The sequence below is a fragment of the Alosa pseudoharengus genome, unplaced genomic scaffold (genome assembly GCF_046254945.1).
Source record: "Alosa pseudoharengus isolate Yale_2024_CS ecotype anadromous, Long Island Sound unplaced genomic scaffold, YU_APseudo_1.1 YU_APseudo_1.1_scf_10, whole genome shotgun sequence".
NCBI classification, from domain to species: domain Eukaryota; kingdom Metazoa; phylum Chordata; class Actinopteri; order Clupeiformes; family Clupeidae; genus Alosa; species Alosa pseudoharengus.
The window spans coordinates 5,818,728-5,830,859 of record NW_027468565.1 but is presented as its reverse complement, the minus strand read 5'-3'; the positions used below and the strand labels follow the sequence as shown (position 1 = coordinate 5,830,859).

The 12,132-nt window shown below is 40.9% G+C and overlaps 1 protein-coding gene across 1 annotated transcript; it reads right to left on the bottom strand.

The window, feature by feature from the left end:
- Positions 1 to 263: 263 nt before the first annotated feature.
- On the bottom strand, positions 264 to 8,965 carry pnp6 (purine nucleoside phosphorylase 6). Its single transcript, XM_076299810.1, has 6 exons — positions 8,943 to 8,965; positions 4,262 to 4,431; positions 3,630 to 3,733; positions 1,740 to 1,915; positions 1,189 to 1,379; positions 264 to 460 (listed from the first exon to the last, which is right to left on the bottom strand). Exons 1-6 carry the CDS (start codon positions 8,963 to 8,965, stop codon positions 264 to 266), a joined length of 861 nt encoding a protein of 286 aa, XP_076155925.1.
- Positions 8,966 to 12,132: the final 3,167 nt, after the last annotated feature.

Genomic DNA, 12,132 nt, shown 5'->3' with positions numbered 1-12,132 from the left:
AATATCATCCCAAAGTGTCAAATTAAGCTAAGAAGCCATCAGTGCACAGTTCTGCCCATTAAATAGATTATCATTAGCCATCACAAAAATTAAGTAAAGCCATATTAATTACCAATGCCTAGTGCAACTCTTCTTTTTATAGATAACATTCTACATCAACTTGTCCATTTCTACCACGTTTTCTGCATCATATACTTTTATATTGTTACATACATTCATTCATTCATAGTGAACTAGAAGGTGATTGACTGATTCCAAAAGCGCTACAGTTTCCCCACTAAGTGGCTGACCAGCCTTTGAAGGTCCTCAGTGCGCATACGGGTGGTCTCTAGGACCTCCTCGTGGTTGGCCCGTTCCCTGCTGTCGTAGTCGGTGACGACTTTGTTTGTGATGAGCGACAGGCCAAAGACGCGTAGGCCGCAATGGCGGGCCACCACCACCTCCGGGACAGTGCTCATTCCTAAGGCACATGGAAAGGTCAAAGGTCAGGTTTGACATCATCCATATCCACCTACATTTAATGAACAGTGTGCTGTTGACTCCGGATAACCTGCTGGTTAGTTCACTTACAGAGGAATCCTAAATCTGTCAGAAACGCTTTGAAATGGAATGTCAAAGCTGTTAGATGTCAGTGCTACCACATGTTGCCAAGAGACAAGGGGACAAAATACTTAAGGAAACACCAAACGAATCAAATGCATCTTTGCCAGTTTTTTCAGAATTGCCCTCAATCTAGCAGATCACAACCAGACCTATTCAAAACTCAGCTGCTGTCTTAATCAGCTTAGCAGCAAATTGAATTAACCAGCAATATAATTAACCTCTGGGTATGTTTTAGCTGGTCACAAACACCTCTGCTTGTGTGCTGGCTGGGACACTGGAGGTGCATTCAAAATTGCAAACATACTTTGCAAATTGTCATAGTAAACTTTTGCGAATATTTGCAATTTTTCTGTTTGCCTTGATTTTTCACACTTGCAAACAGTTTGAGGAGGTAGTTATTCACGAACATGCGGGCAGTTGGTTGGAGTGTTAACTCTGAATTGGAAATTTTACACAAAATCGTTCAAATGATCTGTTGTTCGCGAAACATGTTCGCGCAAATGTTCGCTTCTGTTCAAGGAATTTGCACCTCTGACGTTTTTGAAAACCCCTTAAACTGTCCACTAAACACTGGCCTCCTCTTACCCACGGCGTCGGCGCCCAGCATCTGCAGCACCCGGCACTCCGCGATGGTCTCGAAGGTGGGCCCCGTCAGCATGCAGTAGACGCCGTGCCGGATGTAGGAGGTGCAGCCCTGCTCCTCGGCCGCCTCCTGCGCCAGGTGGGCGAGGTCCTTGTCGTACGCATCCGACATGCAGGGGAAGCGCACGCCAAAGCTGAAACAGGAAACAGGAGGCACATGGAGCAGCAGAGCCCTGTCAGACGGCGGCCCACAGAGGGAGGGAGGCTGCCAGGTCGCATTAGTGCATGGGACTCCAGCAGTGTGCTTCCCCACCAGGGAACAGAAATGTCTCTCATATGGAAACAGGAAAGGGCCATACAGTGCTACAGTGGGATTTCAAATGCTAAAAATGCTTAACAATTACACATATATTTTTACATATGTTACATATTTTTTTTACTTTTTACATGTTACATATTTTTTTACATATATTTTTACATATACATACATGTATATTCACTTTATATGTATAATACAATATATGTCTATGTATGCAATCTGGCAAATGACATACCGCTCATCATTGGGTCCACAAAGTGGGTTCTGGCCTGCAAACCCGGGCATGTTTATGTGGTCTTTAATCATCATAATGTCCCCCACGCTGAACTCAGGATTCAGCCCACCAGCAGCATTGGTCACAATTAGAATCTCCACCCCCAGCAGGAAGAACACTCGCACTGGGTAGGTCACCTGATGAAATGAAGAGATGAAAGGTAATGGAAGAGCTTTAAAAGTGCAATCTTCCAAAGCAAAGCAAAACATAAAAGTACCATTTGTGATAATGTTTAATTTTTTTTTGCCAATGCTTTAATGCATAATGTTTTTTTTCAATGTCATAGTAAATTCCTGTGGAGTATGACGATACTGTTGGTAATAACTCTTAATAGAAAATGTTGAGAACATTACATTTCATATGTAATAGGAAAAATGGTGCACATCAGAGGGATTCATTTTCCTTTCATTTGAGATGCATCAAGGAACAACATAGGACTATTAACACATGATTGATTTCTCTACTTCACCAAACAATGGTGAATATGATTTTACTGATTGTTGATGGTTTTGTGACAGATGCTGAGGACTATCAAGTAAAGTGTATGAAATGCCCAATGTTCAATTCCCATGTGTCCATTCGATCTAATAGGCAGTTCTGTTTCTCTCTCTCTAGTGCTCATAGGACAGGGTACAGCGTTAAAGTTGGACAGTGTTACCAGTAAGATGGTTAAAAATTAAATAAACTCCTGGTATGGTGGGGTGAAAGATCACTAAGATAGGTTACCTTAAAATGCCCTGCAGGTTAGACTTAAAAAAACAAACTAGACAAACTAATCTAAGAATGACACAATAGATGGGGCAAAGTTGTCATCAGAGCCAATATCGTGACAGTCATCCTCAAGTATATAGTTTATAATGACACTGCTCAGTAACTGTCTTCAGGTAAATGGCCAAGATATCCTCATTAACCATAGCATACACTTCATTTAATGTAAGCAGATTGTCTGTGTTGCATTTTAAACACTTAAACACCCTTCTCTTCATTTTCTATTAGCTGAAAGTCTCAACAGCAGCAATGTCATTGTGTTAAGAGACTCGATAGTTCAGTCACAGCCTGTGCACTCTGGCAGAAAGTCAGCCACCATAACTGCATGGAAATGCATTATAGCTTCAATTTCATGTCGAGTCTTGACAAGTATTACCCAAGAAACTACAGCATTACGGAAGAATGACTGTATTTTCTTTCATACTGAAAGACACCAAAGCCATTACTGTAAGGAGGCAATGACAAGATAGCAGCAGTGAATAAAATACCTAATGCCATGTGCCTGCTTTTAAGATGAAACCCTTCCTCTCAGCTCAGCTCCTTCTCTTACACTCATACTCTCTCTCTCATATCTCACCATAACAGTATTCATCCAGAGAACATCATTCAGAAATCTTCTCATCCTAGGGTTTACTACCCTTACACGCCATAATTTTACACTGGCCATACCTCATTGTCTCATTTTATTCATGAATGCACTCCAATAGAAATGCAAGAACAGGTTTCACAACATGATGTTGCCAATTATGTTCATCATCTCAAGAATAACACAAGACAAAAAAATGGAGGCTAGCTGCCTTTGCTGTTTGTAAGGCAAGTCAGCTTTTGTATTGAACTGAGTCAGAGACTGGACTCACAATGGGTAGAGTACAGCATGTTAATCATTTCAATCACACACACACACACACACACACACACACACACACACACAGAGAGAGAGAGAGAGAGAGAGAAAGAGAGAGAGAGAGACAGACAGACAGACAGAGAACCCCTGTTTTATACAATTACGGTATTGTAAAACCAATAATGGGAAAGTGTGCCGAAAAGGATATGGTGTGCTTGTCGTGTGAAACTGATACTCACCGTGGTGATGTTGTAACCCTCATAGAAGTGGAAGCGACCCTGCATGCAGACACACTGCTTCCCTCTCAGCACCCCAAAGACAAGCTGACCTGCGTGTCCTTGCACTGCGGAGGAGCATGACAGTGCAGGGGGTGGGGTGGGGAAGAGAGTTTCAGATTCAGCCTTCAGTATTGGTGCAGACAATACAAGCTGCACCCTCGGCACCACAAGCGCGCATAGCGCAGGCAGAGGGTAGTAAGTGCCTCTCTCTGCCTAGGGTGGTAATGTTATCACAAGTACCAGACGAGGTAAGCCAAACAAGTGTGAATAACTGCAAGCCACTGGCAGCCCATGCACTCTAAAGGAATCAAATGAAGTTTTCGCAAATGACCCCTGTATCCCTTTCAGTCAGTGATCAATTGGGCCATGCAATAACTACTATCATTTCAAACATCTTTTCCCCAAAAATATATCCTAAATTCCAGGTGATAAACCCTTCTTAATGGAGCTTATCATGTACTACAAGTGCTGAAGTCATTAGGACAGATACATCCTCAGCTCACAGCAGCCAGAATGTTACCAGAATCGGCTCCAGACCGTGTGGGGAGACTGAAGCTCTCTGGAGTTGGTACTGGACTGAGATGTAATCTGACCTGTGCTTTTGGGGAAGTTGGGGATGTCCTGGTAAGGAAAAATATTTTTGTTTTCCAATAGGTCAGCTAGCCCTCCCAGGCCCGAGCCACAGATGATGGCTACCGTGGGCCTCTGTGGTATCCGTGACAGCAGCCAGTCAGCTGTATCCTTGCACTCCTCATATTTATACCTGAGAGACAGAGAGAGAGACAGAGAGAGAGTGTTTTACATTTGCCATTTGGTCATTATACAGTAGTTGCATTCTGGAAGTAAGTATTGCTGGTACATGATTGCTCTGTTATGTAGTGAACAGCATGGTGATTGTCATTTTATGATACATTCAGTCAATAAACACACCTCTACAATAAAATCAGGTTAACAATCCTTTACTAAGATTAATTTCATTTAAAGTATTACTGTACATGGAAAATGATTAAAAGTAACAATTCAGTTGCAGTAAAACTGGCTTACAGCAGGTTCCTGTTCTGCATTACATAAAGACAAAGATTACATCACAATACAGTCAGGTCAAAAAACACATAGCCTAAACAAAGCAAACATAACTAAAGGGTGTCAACAGGAATAAACACAAAACAAACAGCTACTGATGACAATACAAGCAAATCAAACTAAATTGATTCAGTAAATACAACAACAGCATTGTAGGGTTGAGTGGAATGTCACTGCATTGTAGGGTTGAGTGGTATGGCTACATTTACTTTTACTTGCCACATCCACTTGTCATGTAAAAAACATGATTACATTTTTTTTTTTCAACTGCTTAAAGGTGCTATATGTAAAAATGACCACTAGCGTTTAAAATGGGCATTGCAGTCATGGCCGGCTCTATAGGCAGGGGCCAGGGTGAGCTAAGGCCACCCAAACAAAGTTTTTTCAGTTGTGCATCTGTGTAGTGTGCAGCCTCAAACCCAACTTGGGTGTAGATGAGTTGGTGTTGAGTGTAACGATAGCTAGCTGGTACATGTGCAGGTCCCCCTTGCGTCAATTTAGTGAGAGTTACTGTACATTGTAGATGAGAAGATGAAGCAGAACTATCAGGGCATGAAAAGAGAAAAAAAAACAGTGGGTGTGTTCGACTTCTTGCAGCGCTGCGCAGATCTAGCTGTATCTTACAATACAAACATCCATCACATTCAGCCAGATCTGTGCAGTGCTGCAAGAAGTTGCACACGCCCACTGTTTTGACACTACCGGAACAAAAAGTAAGGCAATGGTCCTTCAGAAACTGTCCTTGTTATAACCACCGTGTACACTTTAAAAGTTAACAATAGGCCTACTTTGATTTGTTTGTAGGGACCCTATCCACACTAGGCTACCTGAAGTGTAAGGCTATTTTGAACCTTGTCAGTGGTATGAAATCAGCTATTTATTTTGATGTGGCTCCATGGCTGCTGCTACAGGCTAAAAGTCAATTTGTAATAATGCTCAAAACTCTTCCGAGTCTTAACATTTTTTTGCTCCCAAAAGAAGTTTTGAATTCATTATCATCCATAAATAGATCCTAGGTTGTGAGTACACCGGACCCCTGCTTTAATCTCTGCCCTATTTATCAATTAAGCTTTTATTTCTGTTGCTGTCTATGGCTTTTTGTAGAGGCGGAAGAACTGCGATCTGCACTCGATGGCTCTTCCTCACGCAACAGCTGTTGTGTCTCACTAGATTGAAATTGAATTTCACAGTCTGAAAATGAATTGTGAGAACTGAACGTGAAAGTGCATAGAGAGTTGGATTTTCAGTGAGGATCATTTATGTATCAGAGCAAATTAATTCAATTTTAAAATATTACAGTCAGTTTCAAGTTTATGGGATTCAGTTAAAAACTTTCCATATATACTATTCAAATACGTTTTTAAGTCCTCAAATTCAGCAATTCAAATGTAAATACAAAATATTCAGATTCAGTTTCTAGTGGCACAAGAATCATTCCATACCATCATCTGAGATTTCTGTGTCTGAAGTAGAGAAATGTGTTAAGTGTTTTGTAAATCAATGTGTGTAGTGTTTTGCAAAAAGCGTGAGGTTAACAATGTGCTTATAGTTGTTTCTCCTTGATAGTAAGGTTTCATTAACTTTGATTTTAGTGTTTAAGTAATCGGGAAAAAAAAACTGTAAGACATTAGATTCTTTACTCAAACTATACACTGTTCCATATGGGCCATATTGTCTATCACTACATCAGATAGCTCAGTATGGAGTAGCCCTTAAGACCAAGATGAAGCAGCATACATATAGCATGCTAGATGACATAACTCTGCTAATGGATCAATTGAAGCTATTCATGGAACAGAGAAACAATGATGTTGACAGAAACTCATGTGAAGTCAATTGACATTGACAGCATATTTCTAATGTCTCGATACAGAGTAGAACAAGTTTAGCAATATCTCAGGTCCTTAGCCGTCAAAAACACCTGCTCTGGACTTCCAAGAACCTCATGGAACCAATGACACAAAACAACCTGTCACTTTCAGAAAGCAGACTTTTGTGGCTTTATAAATGTCAGGTGTTTTTACATGAGTGAATGTTAACTTCAGAATATTTAATCATTTCTAGCCCATGGTTAGAATGAGTCTATTTCTTAAATGACATAAACATAAAACATAAAAAGATGAAGAACAGCATACAGTGTTTATAGTGTTTGGGGCGTTTTTGTTGTCTTAAATGTGTTAGTCTGTGCTTATGCGAGCTGGCAGTTGACAAATCATCCATGGTCTATAGACTCATTTGAACTTCCACTGACTGGCTTGTTGAACTTCCACTGACTGGCCTTGGTAAACCATTACAACAGTTCCATTCAAGAATGTAATTCCTTACTTTTCTGTTTATAAGTCACCACTGGCCTATGCTAAAGTCACTGTTCAATGAACCACATGACATTGCTCTGACTAAGCTAAAAGAACCATGGCTCAGTTGTTTGTTTACTATATTGACTTGAGTTGGCTTCATGCAATTTCTGTTAAGGTATAGTGTTCACATTCATTTTAAATCACACAGACTTTTTCACCTGTTTTCTTGAAGCCATTGGTTCGACTGCACTGTGTAGGGTTTGTACCATGATTCACTTTCACTCTCTCAAAAGTAACTCTCAATACATTTTAATGAGAAGTATTTTTTTGAAAACCAGAATGTTCCAAGAAACATTGTGGACATAGAAGTTATAACAAAGATCCTTTAGAACATTTATCAACCGTCTCTGGTTATAACTAGGGGAATTTCCCAAAACAATTGGCTCAGGGCATTCTGTTTATCAAACAGAATGTCAACATTGACCACCACACAATGATTTTCCAGGTTGTACTAAATTGTGCTTAAATCTAGTTAGCATCATAACCACGCTGCGCTAATTTGTTAAAAACTGCTGCATTAAAGTTAATTCTGCAAACTTACCACCACAAATAGAATTCAATTCTGTGGGAAACACTGCTGTTTGTAGGTGTTCTGCAGTAGGCCTATGTCTACATAAAAATAAAACACTAGGCTACAGTATGCTTTTATGGCCTGAAATGTTACATTCTAAGTGGCAGCAAACAGCAATATAGTCTATTATATCCCTCCGTGTACTTAGTCCAGTGTGATGTTCTGTGGCATTAAAGGTCAGAGTTTTTCTTACAGACAATAAAGGTCTATCATCATAAACTTTTATTTTGGGTTGGGTTATTTTATTGGATAGGCCTACTTGTAAATCGTGTTGGGCTATATGGACCTCTCTGCTGAGACTGGTCATATTTTATATAGCAATCCTAAATTACATTTACCTTGCTATTTAATGTTTGCACACATTTGAACAACTGCTAGACAAAAAAATGTATGTTAAGTCAAAGACGTTGTGTCAGTCAACAAAGGCTTGCTTGGAGCTGTCCATGGTCCTAAAGCGCACTGCGGGATCAGCACTTTCCATTCAGCTGAGGATCTAGTTTACCCGGAGTGCTGTCTAAAAATGAGCTGTATAGCCGGTCACAATAAACAGCCCTTTATTGTTGTCAGTCGTTGGCAGGCATACACAACGGGGCCATTTTCACATCCGTGGGGTTATCCACACCGTATTGAATTTTCTGTTTAATGAGTGGAGCTATTCGCAGAAAATTGTCACTTGTCGCTTTAAGAGACGCTCTAATACAGTAGGCTATTCACGAAACATTAAGGGAACCTCTATTTACGTCAATTTACAGTAGCCTAGCGATTTCTGGTTTATGTGATTATAGCTTGATGGATAAATATTGTTGTGCATTTTACAAATTTAAAAGCTACAACCTAAGCGAGTACGAACAAGCAACATTTTCAACATTAGGCTACCAATATATTTGACTATTTAGAGGTCAGAGAGTGCGTGGGCTCGGATAAAAAAAACACAATGAAAGTCGCCTCAAAATTCTATTCTATGTTTATTTCTAGACTATCGCATAATTATTGTAGCCTACTCCCTTTTAGTTATGCAGCACGATGGGGCAATAGATTGTAGCCTTGTTGTCCACATCCAACGAGACGGGTAGCCTAGTAGCCAAACATGTTGCGGCTGCCGTCTATTCCTCAGCTGACAGTTCATTTCATTCCTAGGTTCTTATGTCATAATGGATTGCACTCCCGCTATGATGAAAAGGTGGTGGATTTATCAATATTGTAGAGTTTAATTTAAATGTGTATTGCTTATCGGTGGCGAAACACTCCGTTTTCACTCCTTACCTGCATTCGTTGGATGCCGACATGTCCACGGATGATGGCGAGGGTGGCTTCAGCGTAAGCTACGGTTTGTTTCAGCACTGTGACTTCACTACCACCGTGTCGACCGTAGCCTCTGCTACGTCAGTTACTAGGCGCAGGGGAGGGCGAGTTCATTAGCCTACACAGGCTTGACGACGGACTATAGGCATGGTGGTGGCGTGACGGAGGAGGAGTCTTGGGCTAGCGGTTTCTTTGAAAGGACCCGCTATTCTAATCCAATTTTCTACCCCACTGGGCCGCTCAGTGACCCGCATGCTAAGAGTCCAGAGGACTGTCAAACGACTGGGAATCTGTTGGCAAAAACGGAACCGTGAAACAAATTACATAACGTCGAAATCGCAAAGGCCCTCTTGTACGGAAGCGTATTGCTGCCACACTAAAAGAAACTAGATGTACCGCGTAGCGGTACAAAATATGACCGCCGCTCAGTCCTGCACATCCATTCCGCGAAAATAAATCATATTAATGAATTTGTCTCCATCTTCTTCTCCATCCCCCACTCTTGAAACGTTTGTGTATGCTTGTTTGGAATGTGTGTTTGCACACATTCCGCACACAAAGTAGCCTACTGGTAGCCTGGCGGGCCATCCTATATCATTGAAATGTATAGCTGCAAAGGTGAATAGATTTGTTTCTGGGCCAAAAAATCTGTAACATTGTTATAAAACCTTTAAAATCTCTAAACAATCACAAGTAGGGCAGTTCATCACAGTCCATCCATTGCAACTGGACTGATGAAAGGTACACCTGTAGGCTACATTGTATTTGGGAAAAGCAGAAGGTAGCAGCATAATGTATTTATTTATTTATTATTAAACAAAACAATCCCTGTCAGTTCCATGCAGTTTTCAACAGCTATCAAGAAGAGAGGTCATGTCATGGATTTTTGTGAATGTTTCTTCTTCTACATATGCATACGTTTAGTCATCTAGTTCAAATGATATTCAGCTTTATTGTCAATGCACAAATTAAATACCAGTAGTCTAAAACAAAATGCCGTTTTACCCAGTGGTGCAAATAACTGACATGTCCAAAAGGGCCTTCATGAAATGCGTTGCGAGACTGTTCATACACAGTTTAACGGGCAAAGTTGAAGAGCTACTGTCCGTTATTGTTTGTGCAAATAATACGCTGATTCATGTTCCCTTGCATTTTGCAACCATGATGAGGTCCATGGTTAAGCTCAATCTTTTGACGCAATCTTTTGATTTTCACCCAGCCTAGTCCATGGTAGGCGCCCGATAGAAATATTGTTTAATTTTGCGATTGAGATATCCACGCACTGGCGCCCCCCCTGCGACGTGTTCGCCCCCCGGTTTTAGAGCTATTCTAAATGCAAAAATCCATAGAGGGAGTTATGACCGTGACTGTTAACAAACTATAAGCTATAAGGTAGGCCCTATGCTAGGCCTATTACACAACACAAATTGTCACTAGGCTATGCTGGCGACCCAAATAAAATCTCCGTTGGAACCAACACCTTACAGTATCAAGCTGCCACCTCTTGGCGAAAAGTTAATTGTTTTGCATATAATACATTTCACGTAGCTGTGAATCACGGAAAGGGCGAATGAAGTGGACACTTCTAAATGGAACCCATCCCACTGTACAGTAGCTCAAGGTCTGTGGCTAAAGCAGCCATAATGAAAGCGTTATCATTGTTTGGATACTTCACACACACGTGTTTTTTAACCGCATAGACTACAACTACCAAGCTGGAATCAAAGCACATCGACTCCCCTCTCACACCCTAAACACGCACTTCGAACAAACAAAAAGCGCCTCAGTCTCACGGAATATCCATAGGCAAAACTGTATCTGACCGGTGTAACGTTGGTACTAAATCATCCATCGCAAAGAATGATTTTTGTAGCACGTGCAAGAACGTGCGCTCTAAAACATCTGGTTTAAATGGAGATGTAGATCATGGGTGCGTTAATAAATCCACATTGCGGCGAGTTGACACAAATGATTCACTTTGACGAATTTATGTAGTTTCAGTTACTTTACTTTGAGCCATGCTCTTCCTTACTTGAATCACCTTTGAAAATAGAGGATTGAAGTAGCCTATATGGGTGTTTGGGAATGAACGTTGACTCAGATGCTTTTTGAGACCTTGAGCTGAAATGTCCCAGCCCGGTGTTTAGGGTGCATCATAGACAGGTTATCTTTCAGGTAGCCTATATATTTTCCATTAAAAAAACATCACGTAGCGAACGTGTTGTGGCTAACTCACTTAGCTCCTGTTAGTAGCCTAGGTTATGGTCATAAGCAACTGAGATGACAGTCGAAAGATACAATTAGTGCTGTTATCGATTTGCTTGGTAGCCTATAAACGCATTTATGGTTTTCTACAAATACATCAATAATCAAATTGGCCTCCATCACTCAACCATGCTAATGGTAACATTATTTTACCTACTTCTGCTATTGATAGGATTAACGTAGCCTAGGCTACCTGCAGTAAAAAACAAGCATGTCCGATAAACATTCTCAGATTTATTTCGGCTTCAAGAGGAAATGGGAATTACATGTCATGCAGAAATCATCCTACCCTTAGACGTTCTCTGCGGTAAACTACTGTAGCAGTCTTGTCCTTGTAGGAAGCTTAGTGTCTTTCCAACCCACTTTAGATGAACTTCCAACAAAATTACGTCTCACTGCAACGATGCGCCATCTAGTGGACAAACGACTACTTATCGCCAATACTGGAAATGCAGCCATGATGATGATGATGAATATTTATTTTGGCTTTCTTTTAATCCTACTGAATTTGTAATTATGTATCGGCCGTTCTAATACTGATAGTATGTGGGTGCCTGTGTGTGTGTGTGCATGTGTATTTGTGTGCACCACCATCTACAGGCCAATGAGTGTACAGTCACTAAATGTACACATAACTTAATTTTTTAGACCCCCCCATGGATGAAATTCTACGAAACTTGGCATACCCCCAGAGAATGTCAGGTTAATCATACACATACAATTTGGTGCAGTTCTGAACGTCTTTACTGAAGAGAGGGGCGATTAAAGAATAATTAAGAATTAAAAAATTCTTCATCCTCGGTGCCACGGTTCAGGTAGTTATTTAGGAAAAACTGCATTTTTTGGGTTTCGAGGGGCCCAGCGCGGAGGGGGAGTGGCCCCCGGG

Bases quoted from the DNA above. Each gene is read 5' to 3' on its own strand.
- pnp6 (XM_076299810.1), bottom strand. From the start codon at position 8,965: ATGTCGGCATCCAACGAATGCAG. The intron at 1,380-1,739 runs GTATGTCATTTG...TTCCTGTTTCAG, and splicing joins TGTGGACCCAATGATGAGCG to CTTTGGCGTGCGCTTCCCCT. The intron at 461-1,188 runs GTAAGAGGAGGC...CATGTGCCTTAG, and splicing joins GCTGGGCGCCGACGCCGTGG to GAATGAGCACTGTCCCGGAG.